Raw genomic sequence first — 15,233 nt, forward strand, 5'->3', positions numbered from 1 at the left:
CCCACCAGCACGTCCCACAATGGACTGTTATGTGAATGAGAAAGAAATAAACTTCTATTGTGGTAAGCACAGAAATTCTGGGATCTATTTGTTACAAAAGCTAGCATTATGTAACTAGCAAACTTAAAGTGACTGAAACAACCACTACAAAACCTAATTCTCCCTCACTTACAATCAATCGCCACTTATTCCTGTCCTTTTTTGAAGAACGTCTTTCAAATTGTAGAACAGATGTAAGAAAATAGCAGCCTGAATGTAAAATCCAGTGTAAGGCTCATATTTAGGCTACGAATAAATATATTTTGTTTGCCACACAGAGCAATCTATTTTATTCAAATCAGTTAACAACGTTTACAAATGAGAAGATTTCACACCAAAAATCTGGATTTTCATTGTCTGAAAAATCAGTGATCTTGGGCCTTATTCTCCTTTTTATGTGAGTCAGACACCCTCCAGACCCACATGGCTGGTTCTGGCCATCTTCCCTCTTCTACATTACTTACTTGGCCTTCGACTGCAGTTGACTTTGCCAGCTGGATTATCATAAATAGCTGGGGATTAAAACTATATGCAACATGTTATGTCCTTCGCTTCTTTTGATGGAAATTACAGAAATAGCCAAATAAAACCAATTATTACATTTGCTGGTCTGATATTGCTCATGAGTTTTTCCCCCACTATGTCTTTCAATATTCCCTATATGAAATTTAACACAGAATCTCGTTCTAGGGTTAACTCAATAGAAATAAATGGTAGCATCCTGTAGAATCCCCCCAACACACTAATTATTTATTTGATCATTTTCCTTGATCTGCCTTTGGCTGTTAGAAAGATAAAAGCCATATTTACGTTTCAATGGGAACATATTTATGTTCCCATTATATTGCATGGGAAGTTAGAACTCACACATGTCTATCCTATTTGTTTTCCCTGATATTTCTGTTTATTTAAATATGTATTCTCAGTTATGGCTCTTTAAGTGCTTTTTAAAAATTCAGCTATTTCACATACCTGCTTCTTATAAACAATCTCAGATCCTTTTTGAAATTAAATAGAGTACAAATAAATTCGGTTAAATTAAACATTATAGTTAATATTTAACAACAGTTTAAAATTGTATCAATAGAACAGCAAAAGTTTAACATTCATAAAGTAATAGGCTATATCCAATTGAGATGCAAATTTTTATTTGATTTTGTTTCTTCCTTTTTGAAAATAAGATAAAATTATACATAAATCTCTTAATATCTTTTTTGGATGATTTGCTACAGAGAGACACACTTAACTGTTGTTGCTTTGCTCATTTTTGAAAATCAACATTAAATCCAGGTATATGGCATTTATACATTCTCTCATTTACTCCATTCTTATTCATTGAAAAAGGCATTTACTGAGCACCTCCTGTGTGTCAAGAACCATATGTGAATAAAGTCAAGTCCCAGTACCTGGGGAACTCAACTGATGGAATAGAATAAAGAAAAAAGAGATCCATAGAATATGTGCAAGGAGAGGTTGGCTTCTCACTGAGAAGTCAAGAAAGGCTTGTCCTTTACGGGAGATAAGTGCCAAGTGTTGAAAGTAAGTAGTGGATGAAGCAGAAGGAAAGACTCACTCTGCGAAGAGATGGAGGCCTGAACCTAGAGGAATTCTTAGTGAATTCCAAGTCCTCAAATGAGCACCGTCGCTGAGTGTCAATTAGCAGTAGAGGGTAGAGGGAGAGTGTCAGGAGACCTATGGGCAACCACCAAGGGTTTTAAATGAGACTTATGTAACTGAATCCACAGTCCATGGAACTGACTTTGCAAGAACCACTCAGGGCCAATATGGATCTGACTACTTCCCTTAGGATTCATTGATTTCCTTTGAGACTATACATTTCAGAAAGGATTTATGTATCTTGAATAAAAAGGTAGATATACTAAGTGAGAAACCACTAAAATAAGAACTCAAAAGATGTGATAAAGAGAATTTAAGGGCAGAGAAGTAAAATGGGGCAAGAGGGAAGGTTCACACAATTCGTGCCCGAGCGTAAAATACTCACTTGTTAGAGGTAAGGCAAAAGTTCGCTGTAGTCTTTCTGATGGTCAAAATAACCATTTATAAAAACAAAAATGCATCCATGAAATAAAACCAAGTTCAGTGCTCAGAGGAAGCAGCAACATTACTGGTGCAGAAAGACATACTAACTAATAGAATAATAAATGTCCTCAATAATAACCTGACAGGAAACACAGTAGTAAGCTTCACAGGGCAGTTTCTTATAAAATCCTCCCACAGTAAGTCATGAAATTCAGACTACCCACTCCTGCCTGCCATTCAATAAAGCAGCTCTAGGGCACCTTGGCGAAGTCTAGGAATGTGGCTCTCTGCTGATCTCACTTAATTCAGGAAGGATTTTAAGTTATATATCTGAAAAAAAGGACTATATTTTAAATAGTCCTGCTTCTTTTCACCTAAGCTTTTTTAAGTTAAGCATTGAGCTCAAATATTGACTCCTGATCATCCTAGGAGTAGAGTGAAGCACAGAGCTCTCTGGTAGAAATGGCCAGCTCGGGTTAGGGGTAGAACAGAAATCTTTTGGCAATGATTTTCTTGATATTTCTTGAATTGAAGGACAACTCATATTTATTCATCCACTCATCCATTGATTGACTGAAGGATTGATTGAACAACTGATTGACTGAACAAATACTAATTGACAATCTACTACTCAGAAGGCATAGTGAACTAGACCCAGACTCTACCCCCAAGAAGCTTATGATCTAACGGGGGATAAAGAAAGAAACAGACAATTAAATGACAAGCAGATAGCTCTGGGAAAGGTTTAAGAAGACATTGACCATGGAAAGGAATGTGCTGAGAAAGTACTGACCCGACAGGACGTGGCAGGATTCTTTTCAGAAAGCACTTTTGTCTTTGATTAATTAACTTCCTAGTATTGTCTATAAAATAAATAGGCAGCTAACATGAGGTGCCTTATTTTATAGAATTATGAACTATAATCTCATAAACTGGAGAACAGTTACCTTAAGGGATAACTCGATTTTAGAATAACCTATTAATAGATTTATTGAACACTTACTATGTTCTGGGCACTCTGCTAACCACTTCATGTGAATTATTTCACTTTACAACCTCCAAAAAACCCTATGGGGCTAAGTAATGTCACCTTCTTTCTACTGACAGGAGGAATAGAAATAGAGTAACCTTTGCCAGGTCCACAACTGGTAGCAGGGCTGAGGTCTAGCCCAGTGTTTCACTTCCCAGTGCTGTTTTCCTCTTTGGCATGGATTAGGCAGCAGGACCAGAGGCCTTTTAAAACCCTTCATGATTCGCATAAATAGCTCATTTTTCTGTTCTCTGTAATGGAGAGGTATGCCTCTCAGTCTTCTTAGAGTAATTTACATTTTTAAGAACAATCAAAATATGATTTCTATTAGATTCTTACAGTAATATTAAAGGGTGAGTTCTGAATGAGCCTCGATGGCTGGAGGTTTATATAGATAAATGTGGCTCAGGATCAGAGCAGGGAAAAGCTGAGACTGTCTTACATTGTTCCCATCTGATTTTTCAACAAGTAAATAGGGATCGTAATGATGATCTGTATTTGAATATGAGAACCTCTAAAATCTGTATATTCCTTTGATAGAATATTGACATGAGAAGTCTAAACTTATTAAGTAAGAAACTGAAATACATGTTTGAAGAAATGCATGGTTAGCTAATAGGTATTTATTAAAAAAAAAAAGTCTAATGCTTGCGTCTAATCAAATAGCTAAGCAAAGACTAGACACATGCGAGGGTAGCTGGGTGGGTGGCTGGAGGGGGTGGGGGCAGGAATTGGTACAGGTGGTTGTTAAGCTTAAACTTATTCATCATCTATAGAAAATGAGGAAACAGGACTTAGATCTGATCAGAAAGGGGAAAATAAGCCTCCTGGGTGCCAGCCAGGGCCCTTGCGTGTGTCCTCACTAGTAAACCCAACGACTAATTAGTAGCTTCTAGAGCAATTTATTGCACATTGGCTATTTTATGGGGAAAAGAAAAGATAATATCCTGGTGGGGCTCCAAAGTGTCACTTTGAATATTGCCTCAATGTGTTAGAGATTAGCTTCTTAACCACATCTAACTGGGCAGGATCTGTTAGTGGATCATAGTTCAGAGAGTACTGATTCTATCTAGGTTAGGAGCAACCTGCTGATGTAAAGACAGCTCAGATCCCCTCCTCTTCTGAGAGCGCACAGAGAAGCTTGGCAGCAACACCCACTAATGGAATTGGAAAGCTTCTGCTATTCTTCTGTGATATTCAACCTTTCCAGATTCGGCATGGGAAAGATGGGCCATGGGGTAAGCACATAAAGGGTTAAAATGAAGGCCTAAATGATCATCCAGTGCAGATAATCTAACCAAAGAAGGTGGGATACAGACAGGGGCTCATTTTAATATAATGAACACATGCAACAAAAATATTCCCCAGATTGATCTCAGAGCAATCATTCAGTACCACCTGGTTCAGTTCATAAATAATCACTGAGGAATTTTCCAATTAGACTAATGTACATATGGCACTAAGAGAATGGCCCACAGGAAAGGAATTTCCCCATTCCTCATTGGCACAGGTAGAATTCTATTATAACCACTGATTAACTCTGCCATGTGGTCTGAGTCTGCCACATGATCTTTTAACACTAAAGTTAAACACTAAAGTGCATTGGCATATATATGCAGCAAAAATCCTGACTTGAAAGTGAACAGGAGCCTTACAGTCAGAACATCTACATGCATGTCTGCTGTGCTACATACCAGCTGTTTACTGTGAGCAGGGCTCTTTGAGTCTTTGACTCTCACTTTCTTCTTCTGATCGAGGAGGGGGATGGATACCTACTACATAGGATTATTGTGAAATATGAATGACACAATGTGGGTGGGAGCATTTAGGAAGTTGTATACTGTTATGTGATTCTAAGGTGTGATCAACTGCTGTCACTGTACAGTAGAATTAGTCATGACAAGCCTCAGGAATGAAGTGATGCTTCTAGAGCACACAGAAGTGTGGGGTTGGGAAAGGGAGGGCAGGAAGATCATTCTCATTTGACTCATCAGTTGAACAGACACGTATTGTGTGCTGCAGCATGTCTCCATGTCTCAATCCCCGGCACTGCACTAGGAACCAGGCTGGAGAAGTATCCCAGCACAAGGAGCATGAGGCCCGTGAGGCCAGCTTCATCTGTGAGATGCTGGTCAGGGAGACGATGTCCTGGTCAGAAAGTAGGGGTCTATGCTGGAAGTGCTAGGGGCTTCACTGGACAGTGCAGTGCATCTCAGATGTTACCACTATCACAGTCACCTACAGGACTTTAAAAACTCTGCATCCTTTTCCCAGAGTTTCTGATTTTAGCAGAATGGGATTAGTCCTCAAAATCTGCATTTCGAAGTCCTAGGTGATGCTAATGTTTCTGGTCCAGGAGCCACATTTTGAGAACCACTGGGATAAAAGAAGAATGACAGGTTCTCAGTTATAAACAACTGACTCTGATTCTGGCTAGCTTAAAGAAAAAGAGAATTTACTGGAGGGTTTGTGGGTAGCTCCTAAAATCAATAGGAAACAGATTCAGAAATGGAGAGGATCTAGGACAGTTCTGGTTCAAGCAGCATAAGCTACTTCACCATGATGCCTGGGTATCCCTGGTAGCATGTACCAGCTCCGACTGTTTTATCTCTCTTTCCTCACCTGAATTTAATGTGCTGAGTCCCTGGAGAAAGAGTTCAGTTGGCACATGTCCACTCCTCAGCTAGTAGCTGACGGAGTTCTTTGAATGACTGGCCCTGGAAGATTGCACATAAAGGGAGAGATGCAATTGTAAAGAATATCTGGGTATTATTGCCAAAGGTGTGTCAGTGGATGCTTAGGCAGCAAAACAAAACAGAACCAAACCCAAGGAAACAGGCCATGTCCTCTGTTATGGTAGGAACAAGTCAATTAGAAGAGGGCCTGGAATTCTAGGAGGGAGCAGTCTGCTCTTGTAGATTCTTAATTTAGAAAGTAAAATGGCAGTTTATAGCTTCTTTAGAGGAGGAAAGGAAGTTAAACCAGCATTTTGGGAGACCCCTGTCCTGGGTGCCTCCCATGCCCTGAGTTCCTCACCCTGACCTTTCAGGCCTCAGTGGATCCTTGGGACTGTGGTTCAGGATCTTCTGGTTTCCAAAATTCACTCATCTGTCCTACACTTTTAAGCATGCTGTACAATTCATTTGAAGGATTCCTTCATCTGGATGTTTTTAACTATTTAGTTTATTATGAAATGTATCAAACATACAGGACAGTATAGAGAATAACATCACACTTGAGTGCCCACCACCCAATTACCCAGATTTCCATTTGGCAATAAGCCCATTGAATATTATAGAGCTTTTGGCCCTTGTCAGGTCTTGAGGGTGGCTGGAAACTGAGACATGGGATGGCCATTGAAATGAAGGTAAAGAGGGGAGGCAGACATCTGGAGTACTGCAGATATTCAGGTCATCAATGAAGAAGTGAAGAGATGGGGCTGAGCATACTTCTACCTGCCAATACTAAACATAGGCAACATATGGATTCCATAATTTGTGAAGGTATTAATTTTAAAATCATTTTTTTATTAAGATACCTATTCCTAACTCAAATTGCCTTAACATGAACAGACATCTTTAAGTAAATATAAACATTCACTTCAAATATTTGTTTTATCCCATGTAGGTCGTTAAGCGGATAAGTAATCGTGGGAAGGAGTGATAAAAAAAGTACACATCAGATCATTCTCTTGTGGGGCATAGTGTGAAAAATGACTGAAAAGAGGCTCAGAGAGGTGCTGTGAATGCACCAAAGAAGGAGAGATTACTTCTGAATTGATAGTCAGGGAGAACTTCCTGGCAAAAAAAAGGCTTGATAAAGAATGGGGAAAGTCTGGCAAAATCAATGGCAGGAACAGGTATTCAGGGTAGCAAGGAACTACAAGCAAAGCTGCTAGGGCAGGGATGCAGGGTGCACTTGGGGGTCGCAGTTGGAGATGGAGATGAGGCAGGAAAGGAGGTCAGGTCCCCACTGTCAGCATGATAAACACCATGGTCAGGAGGTTAGACTTTATTCTGGGATAATGGACAAGCATTGTCTCACTCAAGGCTTTGGAACGAAGGAAATGACATGATCAGAGTAAAATTCAATGCAATTCAGCAAAATGTATTGAGTAGCTACAATGCACCCAGCTCTGTACTTAGTGTAGTACATTCAGAGACACATTCTTAGTGTTGCCTTCAATGTCCCTGGAGTCTAGCGGGGGATCGGATATATAAACAGATAATGTCAACAATGTATAGTATATTGAGCTCTGTTAAACAAGCGGGAGGCCACTGGCCTGAGGTTCTCTCCCTATTTTGAGTTCCTACTTAACAAACTGAAACCTAACTTAGGAGTATATTTTTTGTAACAGATAGTTGGGTTTCAGCCAATCACAAACAGCTGAACTTCAGCCAATCACAGGCACCCAACTGATCCAACCACACCCAAATAAGGCAAATACCTAACTTTGGTAGCCAACAGATAATGTCTTTGCTTTGCTTCTGTGTTTCGCCTATAAAAGCTTGCTACTCATGCTGCTGGATGGAGCTCTCTCAACCTGTTCTGGTTCTGATTTCTACCCAATTCAGGCATCATTCTTTGCTCAAATGAACTCTGTTAAATTTAATTTGCCTAAAATGTTTATTTTAACAGCTCAAATAGATGTATCTAAAGGAGGCTGTGAGGACCCACAGAAAGTAATCTAAGGGGACTAACGGAGAAGTTGATACCTAACTTGAGTCTTGCAAGGACAAAAAAGAGTTATTTGAATGAAGAGAAGAGAGAAGGATATTCCAGTTTAAGAGTATACTGTGAGAAAAATCACAGAACATCAAATAATACTGGATGTGTAAAGAAAGACAACAGTTCCATTCTACTAGTAGGCTCAGCGTAAGGCAGAGAGAGGGGAGTGAGGGAGAAGAGAAGATGAGGGGCAGGGACTATGCTTTGGAAACTTCACTCAGGATGGAGGCACAGAAACCAGGAGACTATCGTAGAGGTCAAGTCCCACAGGTGTTACATTAAGGAGGCACACCTCAAACAGAAATTCCAGATTTTCCATGGGACCCTCACTTAAAGGGGTTCGAGTATATATTTTTCCAGGCAACTCTTATTAATACTTCAAGTTATTTCCTAATCTTCAGCATCCTCAGAGCTCTCATCTCTTATTCCAGAAGAACCCTCACCCCATCTTCAGTGTTCCATTCCTACCACCCTGGTTTCTTAATCCCCTTTCTCTTCTCTGCCACTCCAGCAGATCACATTCACCCTGTGAGTGATATACTTTTGCTCTGTTTGGTTTTCTGCACCCATTCCAAATCTCTACACACAGATTTTTATCCTCTCTCTTCTCTGCCAATAGAGCTTGATGGTGTCAGAGCAAGTGGACTACTTTGCAATGGGGAGTGAGGTTGTGGAAGGCTCTGAATTCACTCACAAATGTTAACAATTTGGGGACAGTTACAATAATTAAAATATAAGATGATCAGAAAGAACTAGAGAAGTGGCAGTATAATGGAATAGAAGACATGAAAGTGAGATAACTTGTACAAACATACTCAGGGCCTGACAACTAACCAAAGTAGGACAGAGGCAGAGAGAGGTAGGATTTTAAAACTGCTTTGTAGTTTGAATCTAGAGAAAAATGACAGTAGTGTGATATTATCCACCATGGCTGGGGGATACGAATAGAGAAACGTATTTAAGAGATAATAACAGAAGATGATAAACTTGGCTTTGTATATGCTTAGCCTGAGGTGTCAGCAAGATATTCAGGTCATATTTAAGAACTAGAATACTTCAATCTGATGCCATATACCAGCCATCTCTAAACCTGGGTGTTACAAATCACCATTCATAATCAAACTCTTCTGGAAAAATGACCGACAACAGCCTGTTCTTGGAGATTGTTTGTACATGGATAACTCTTGCAGGAAATAAACCCATTTAACTTTGCTTCCAACACTCTTTCCTAACTTTTGTTGTTTATTTATTTATTTATTTATTTCAGAATACCTCTTAGTATCCTATGGAATGTTTTTTTCAGGGACAATGTTCTGAGAAATGCTTAGTAAAACACTACAGATCTCTAATCAGGGGAGGCTTAAGATAGAAGGAACTTGTTGTGGGAGAAGGCAGTTTGTTTGCATGGGAGTGAGAGTTGAAGCATTATGAACTGCTGAATCACCAAGAGTGAACAGAAAGAGAAAAGGAGGTTGGAGATAGAGCCTTGATAAACACCATTTGATACCTCAAATGGCACATAGAGAATATAATTTGGAGAGACAGCAAGTTGTAATAGCAAAATCATGGGTTTCAGAGTGTGACGGGTGATCTAATCTTTTTAAGATTCCATTTTCTTTCCGAAAGTTAATGACTACCTTGTTGGCTTGTGTTGAGATTTAAAATAGACACGTGAAATATCTTCCACATAGAAAATACATAATCCACTTTCAATAAATACTATTGTTAATACTGTTTTCATTTAAGTTTTTCTTGACATATTGAAGCAAAACCTTGATGAATACACTGCTGTATTGAAACCTGAATGTTGGACAATTGCACATGAGAAATCTCAGTCATTGGTATCAATACCCTAATACAGGGAAGCAATCCTAGTTCAGACAAGCCTCAAGCAGTAACAGCATGGTACAGGAACAGCAACCATAGTAACTAGGCAATGAAAGGAGACACCATAGGAATTTCCCTAAGGCACCAGGAACTATGATTTTTTCATCTGTTTTTCACAAAGAGATGCTGGAAGCTAATATCTGAACCTTAGTGAATACATTTGCCCTCCATATAAAATCCTGAGCTAAAAGCCCCTTCCATGTGAATGACTGTAGGTATCAAATTGTCATGACGGAACATCCTCTGACAATAGTCATTATTTGGCACCCTCAGGGGGAGACCAGGGGAAAGGCATCTGCAACAAAATACTGGATAATGAGACATATTTCTGTCTAAATTTGTCACAGTGCTACAAATGCAAGCCTTAGTCATTTTCAATACTGGACAATTGAGCATACAAGCCCAAAAAAGACTCTGAATTTAGAGTTAAAAGCTCTGCTAACTGCCACAGCAGATTAGCTTTTCTCTTCTCCAGCCCAAAAATCGGGACAATTACCAATATTTTACCCAAGTCAGTTCATTCCAAACCCCAAAGGAATTGTCACCAGAATGTATTATCTTGCAGTCTTTTGGAGGGCAACCTCATAGGTCTCAGGTCTGTCTGAGGAGCCTGGTGTAGTTAAGATTGGTCATTAACGTGATTGGTCAGCGTCTTTAATCAAGAAATCATTCCATAGCAGCCTAGATGTGGATGAAAAAGATGTCCAAAAGGATGGCAATCAAGTCTTTGAGGAGATGTCTAAGGCATTTGTTGTTTAGATCCTTGGGAAGGAATAGTGGCAGGGTGACAGATTTATGGTCACAGACACACAGGGCATGGTGGCAGGAGATGCTCACATGTTGTTCTCTGAGCAAACATAGGCTAGTGTGTAAATGAAATTTGCCGTAGAAATTCATGGAGTCTGTCTTAGGCGAGTACTTGCAGGAGAAAATGAGCAACTATGCACTCTGATTGGTTTATATAGTCACTTGCCTAAAATCACAAGGCTGGGGCAGAGTGAATATATATATTTATACATAAACATAATGTATATTATAATATATATTAAATAATGTAATATATATATATGTATGTATAAAAAACAACGTTACTTAATGTGTGTCCTGAAGACTGGCAGCATCAGCATTGTCTGTATCTAGAATCACCCAAAAGTGCAAATTCCCAGGCCCCACCCTAGGCATGCAGGAAACAGAATCTGAGTAATTTGTTTTAAGAAGCTGTCAGGTGATTCTTACATACAGTAAAGTTTAAGAAGCACTTCTCTAGACCTTTATCTGATGGGTCAATAATTACCATATCTCTCCACTTCCACCTACTCACCCAACTTGGCTGGCTTCTTCATCTTTCTGCCCTGAGTTTCCAGTTCTCTTCTCATGATAGCACCTGATTAGGCCATCTGATTATATATAAGAGCTCAGTTTGGAATTTTTGTCATCCACAAAAATCAGAATTTTAGGTATGAAAAGAAGCTGTGTAGATGCAGTAAAACTACTCATTTTTAGCCTTGTGATTTGGTTTGCACCAGGCAAAACTCATTTATAACTTCTGTCCAGTTTCTATTCATTTCCAAGCTAACAATGACATAAATAAAGGGATGAAAAAAGGAGGCAAACACTTACCTGGACTGTAAGTTGCTCCTGGGAAGCTTTTACTTTAGCTTGCAATTTCTGGATGCACTGAAAAGGAGGCAAGTTTAGAAACTAAGTGTGTAACTCTTTCTTTTACATACTCAACCTATTGCAGACATAAATGTGTATCAGTTTTCAAATCTTGTGAATGGCAGCATTATTTCAGCTACAGGTTTTGAAAATCGTCATTGGAGAAATCATCCCAGCATTCCTATTTCTCTTCCATTTTATGAAAGAGCCCAAAATAAAAACACACAAATATATTAAGAACTAGGATATGCCTGAGTAAGATAATGTTAGTTTGACATGCTACGGTTAATGCAAACACCCCTATATCATATGTATATGATATATATATGATATCATATGATGTATATGATATATATATGATATCATATGATATATATGATATATATCAGATATATATGATATCATATATATATCATATATATATATGCCTCCACATGAGAGCATATTCATATATTCCAAAAGCAGATGCAATCCCTTTGGACTTAACAAGAGCTAAATTTGTATAGTGATATATATTTTAACACTCAGATATTCAGAGATTAATCATTTCTTATAAAGTAATTGATTAAGAAACATATGCCAAATGTTATGATCCTCTTGTTTTACTGCACAGAAAGAAACACTCCAATGTTGACAACTAAGAGACATTTGTGCCGTCAATACCATTTATAAAATAAATAGAATATTCAGCTAATATTATTCAAAAGGATACATATCAAACAAACTTTAAAACTACTACTAGAAAAATAAATTTTATGTCAATATTCATCAGGGAATAAAATTACTTTTAGCAAATACAAATATTGTTATTTACCATTGTGAACTTAAAATGAACTTTTAATCCAGACTGAAATGGTTTTCCAGGATTATCAGCCCATATAAAATTAGGTAATGATTAAAATAAAGATGACGCTGTTCTACAACATACCTGGTTTTTCACAAGAAGCATTTCTTCATATGGTTCCCCACTGGATTCCTTGTGGTCCACAATCTTCAGTTTTTCATCCAGCCAGGATACTTGTTCAAGCAGTTTTGACATTGTTCCTTCAGTGACTGAAAGCTAAAGATATTTTCTTTATAAGAGTATGTAAGTACAGTGATGTTTTAAAAGCTCCTTTTAAAAATTCAACTTAGAAATAATTTATCTTCCACCAGTATCTATTAAATATGAAAATAGCTTCTGGAGCATTCCTCATAAATGATAAATTAGCATAGAGAAAGAAGGAAAAAATTGATTTTATTTATTGTTTATAAGTAAGATCTTTCTGAACAAGACATGAAATCACCGAGTTACAATGGAGAATATAGAAGTACTAGAAATAGAGAAATTTCTAGTGCAAAGATCTCAACACTCATCTCCACTGTGTTTCAAGATTGCACTTTATTTGTACAGCTGACTCTGAAACTTGTATTGTGATTTATATATGGTCCTTGAAACTTAACTCTTGGGGGGCTACAGCTATCTAGAAAGAGTGGGAGTTCTGACTCCCCTGAATGTTCGCCTAGAAGCAGCAGGGTGCATGAAACTGGGGTATATGCAGGAATTTCAAGTTAAAGTCTTATCAAAGGCAGATCTATGCTAAGCCACAGCCAAAAAATTCCTAGCAATGACTTTGCCTTTGTTTGACTGTTTGTAGATTCCTCTTGAGGAAAGTGGTAGTTTGATAGTCCTTAGTCTCTAATTCCCTTGGAGAGTGCCTGTACTAACTTCTTCTTTCATTCTGACAGCTATTGTGCTTTTTTTCTACAGTTCAGCAACAATCATGAAAGACTCCCTGGAGAGGGACACACAAGTCTGTATTCACTGCAACTCAACTCCCAGGGTATTCTCTGAAGCATGGATTATCTCTACATTTCTTTTGCATTACTCTGAATGTTATTGCAAGGCAACTTGTCTCATCTTGAAAAAACTTAATTGTCATTAAATTTTTAAAGACAATCTATCAAATGTGGAAGCATGAAGAATTCAGTCTGCCAAGGAAATAAGCACGTTCTCTATACTGGCCCATCATACATACCGGCGTATCATATATACTGTGAGCACATCATACATACCAGCACCAAACCATCCAGCCACACACTCATTCACTGGACAAATGTTTGTTCAGTTGCTTCCTCCACAGCCATTGTGTTACGTGCCGCAGATTGAGAAAGTGCAAAATAAGCGTTAGAGGGAACACACATGTTACAAACTGCTGGCCATGCCTTTTGGCTCTTGGTGGCCTTGGAGACCTGCGGTGCTCCTCATGATCACTAACACGTGTTTAACTCCTGAGTCCATGGTGGTTTGGGATTGCAGTCTGGCTTCTCTGCCTATCCTTCTATTTTATTAGAGACACAGTATAGTGTGATGGTTAAAGCCAAGGAGTCTTGTGTCTTTATCCTTTGGGTAAAAAAAACCCCTCAGTTTTGTACAAAAATTAGCCAGGCATGGTGGCAGGTGCCTGTAGTCCCAACTACTAGGGAGGCCAAGGCAGGAGAATCGCTTGAACCCAGGAGGCGGAGGTTGCGGTGAGCCAACCTCCAGCCTGGGGAACAGAGTGAGACTCTGTCTCTAAAAGAAAAAAAAAATCTCAATTTTGCTGTTTGCTATCTGTGTGATCTCAGCAAGTTACTCAACCTCCCTGGGCTTGAGTTTTTTAATCTGTAAATAGCGATGGGGATGAAAAGAATACTACTTATCTCATGGGTTGGTTTTGAGGATTACATGAGTTTAAACAACAGAAACATTTAGAACAATGCCTGGAACATATCAAGCATCTAGCAGCTCTTATTATAATTATTCTTCTACCTCTTCTAGATCACAGTAGGTGTTTTTCTGGGTTTTATCTAAATATTTATCAATTTTGTGTGTGTGTGTGTGTGTGTGTGTGTGAGATAGAGTCTCACCTTGTCACCTAAGTTGGAATGCAATGGCGCGATCTCTGCTCACTGCAACCTTCGCCTCTTGGGCTCAGGGGGTCCTCTGACCTCAACCTCCTGAGTAAGTGGGACTACAGGCTCACACCACCATGCCTGGCTAATTCTTTGTATTTTTGAGATGGGTTTTCACCATTTTTCCCAGGCTGGTCTCAACCTCCTGAGCTCAAGTGATCCATCCACCTCGGCCTCCCAAAGTGCTGGGGTTACAGGTGTAAGCCACTGTTCCCAGCCTATTTATCAAATTGTAAAACAAAAACAAAATATCTGAAGACATCATAATCTTTATGAGCTGCATACCCTGAACTCAAACTATGTTTGATTTGTTTATTTCCTATAATCACTCTAATGTTCAGAGAAATCTCCTCTCTATGTCTGGAATTATTTTTTTCTCATATATAATCTCTCTAAGTAGGGTCCATTTTATTCCCATATCTGGTTTGTTATGTGATCCATCATTACCATTTTATTGTCTTTCTTTTAAATCTACCTTCTATTGTTTGAAAGCCTCTGTTCGTTCACTCAAAAGACATCATTTATTCACTCATTTGTTAAAGAAATAAATTGGACATTTGTTATACGTAAGAATTTGTAGATTAAAAAACGAAAACAACGTTGTTTACATCCTCAAAAAACTCATACTTTAGCCAGAAATCAGATCTTTTAAACATAGCTATTACATAATGCAAAACTATATAGGTGAATAAATAATATTAATAGTAGTTAACATTTCTTCGGTACTTATTACATGTCAGACAGTCTGCAGAGCCTTTTGTTTTCAAATTTATTTTAGTATCTCAATTTATTTCAAAACATCCTGAAGGTTCATTCTATTATAGCTCCCATTTTGCAGATAAAGAAGTTGAGTTTCAACAAAATTATATGACTTATCAAAGGATATAGCAAGTAAGTTCTGGAATTCAACTTTTTA

The 15,233-nt window shown here is 38.4% G+C and overlaps 1 protein-coding gene across 1 annotated transcript in view; it reads right to left on the reverse strand.

Annotated features, from left to right (window-relative positions):
• Window positions 1-15,233, reverse strand: part of CCDC192 (coiled-coil domain containing 192) — a 243,168-nt gene that overhangs the window by 136,453 nt on the left and 91,482 nt on the right. The window contains 2 exon segments of the mRNA XM_023198022.2: window positions 11,345-11,401; window positions 12,312-12,443. Of these exon segments, the coding sequence (XP_023053790.1) occupies window positions 11,345-11,401; window positions 12,312-12,443 (189 nt within the window).

The sequence above is a fragment of the Piliocolobus tephrosceles genome, chromosome 4 (genome assembly GCF_002776525.5).
Source record: "Piliocolobus tephrosceles isolate RC106 chromosome 4, ASM277652v3, whole genome shotgun sequence".
In the NCBI taxonomy this organism is placed as follows: Eukaryota; Metazoa; Chordata; class Mammalia; order Primates; family Cercopithecidae; genus Piliocolobus; species Piliocolobus tephrosceles.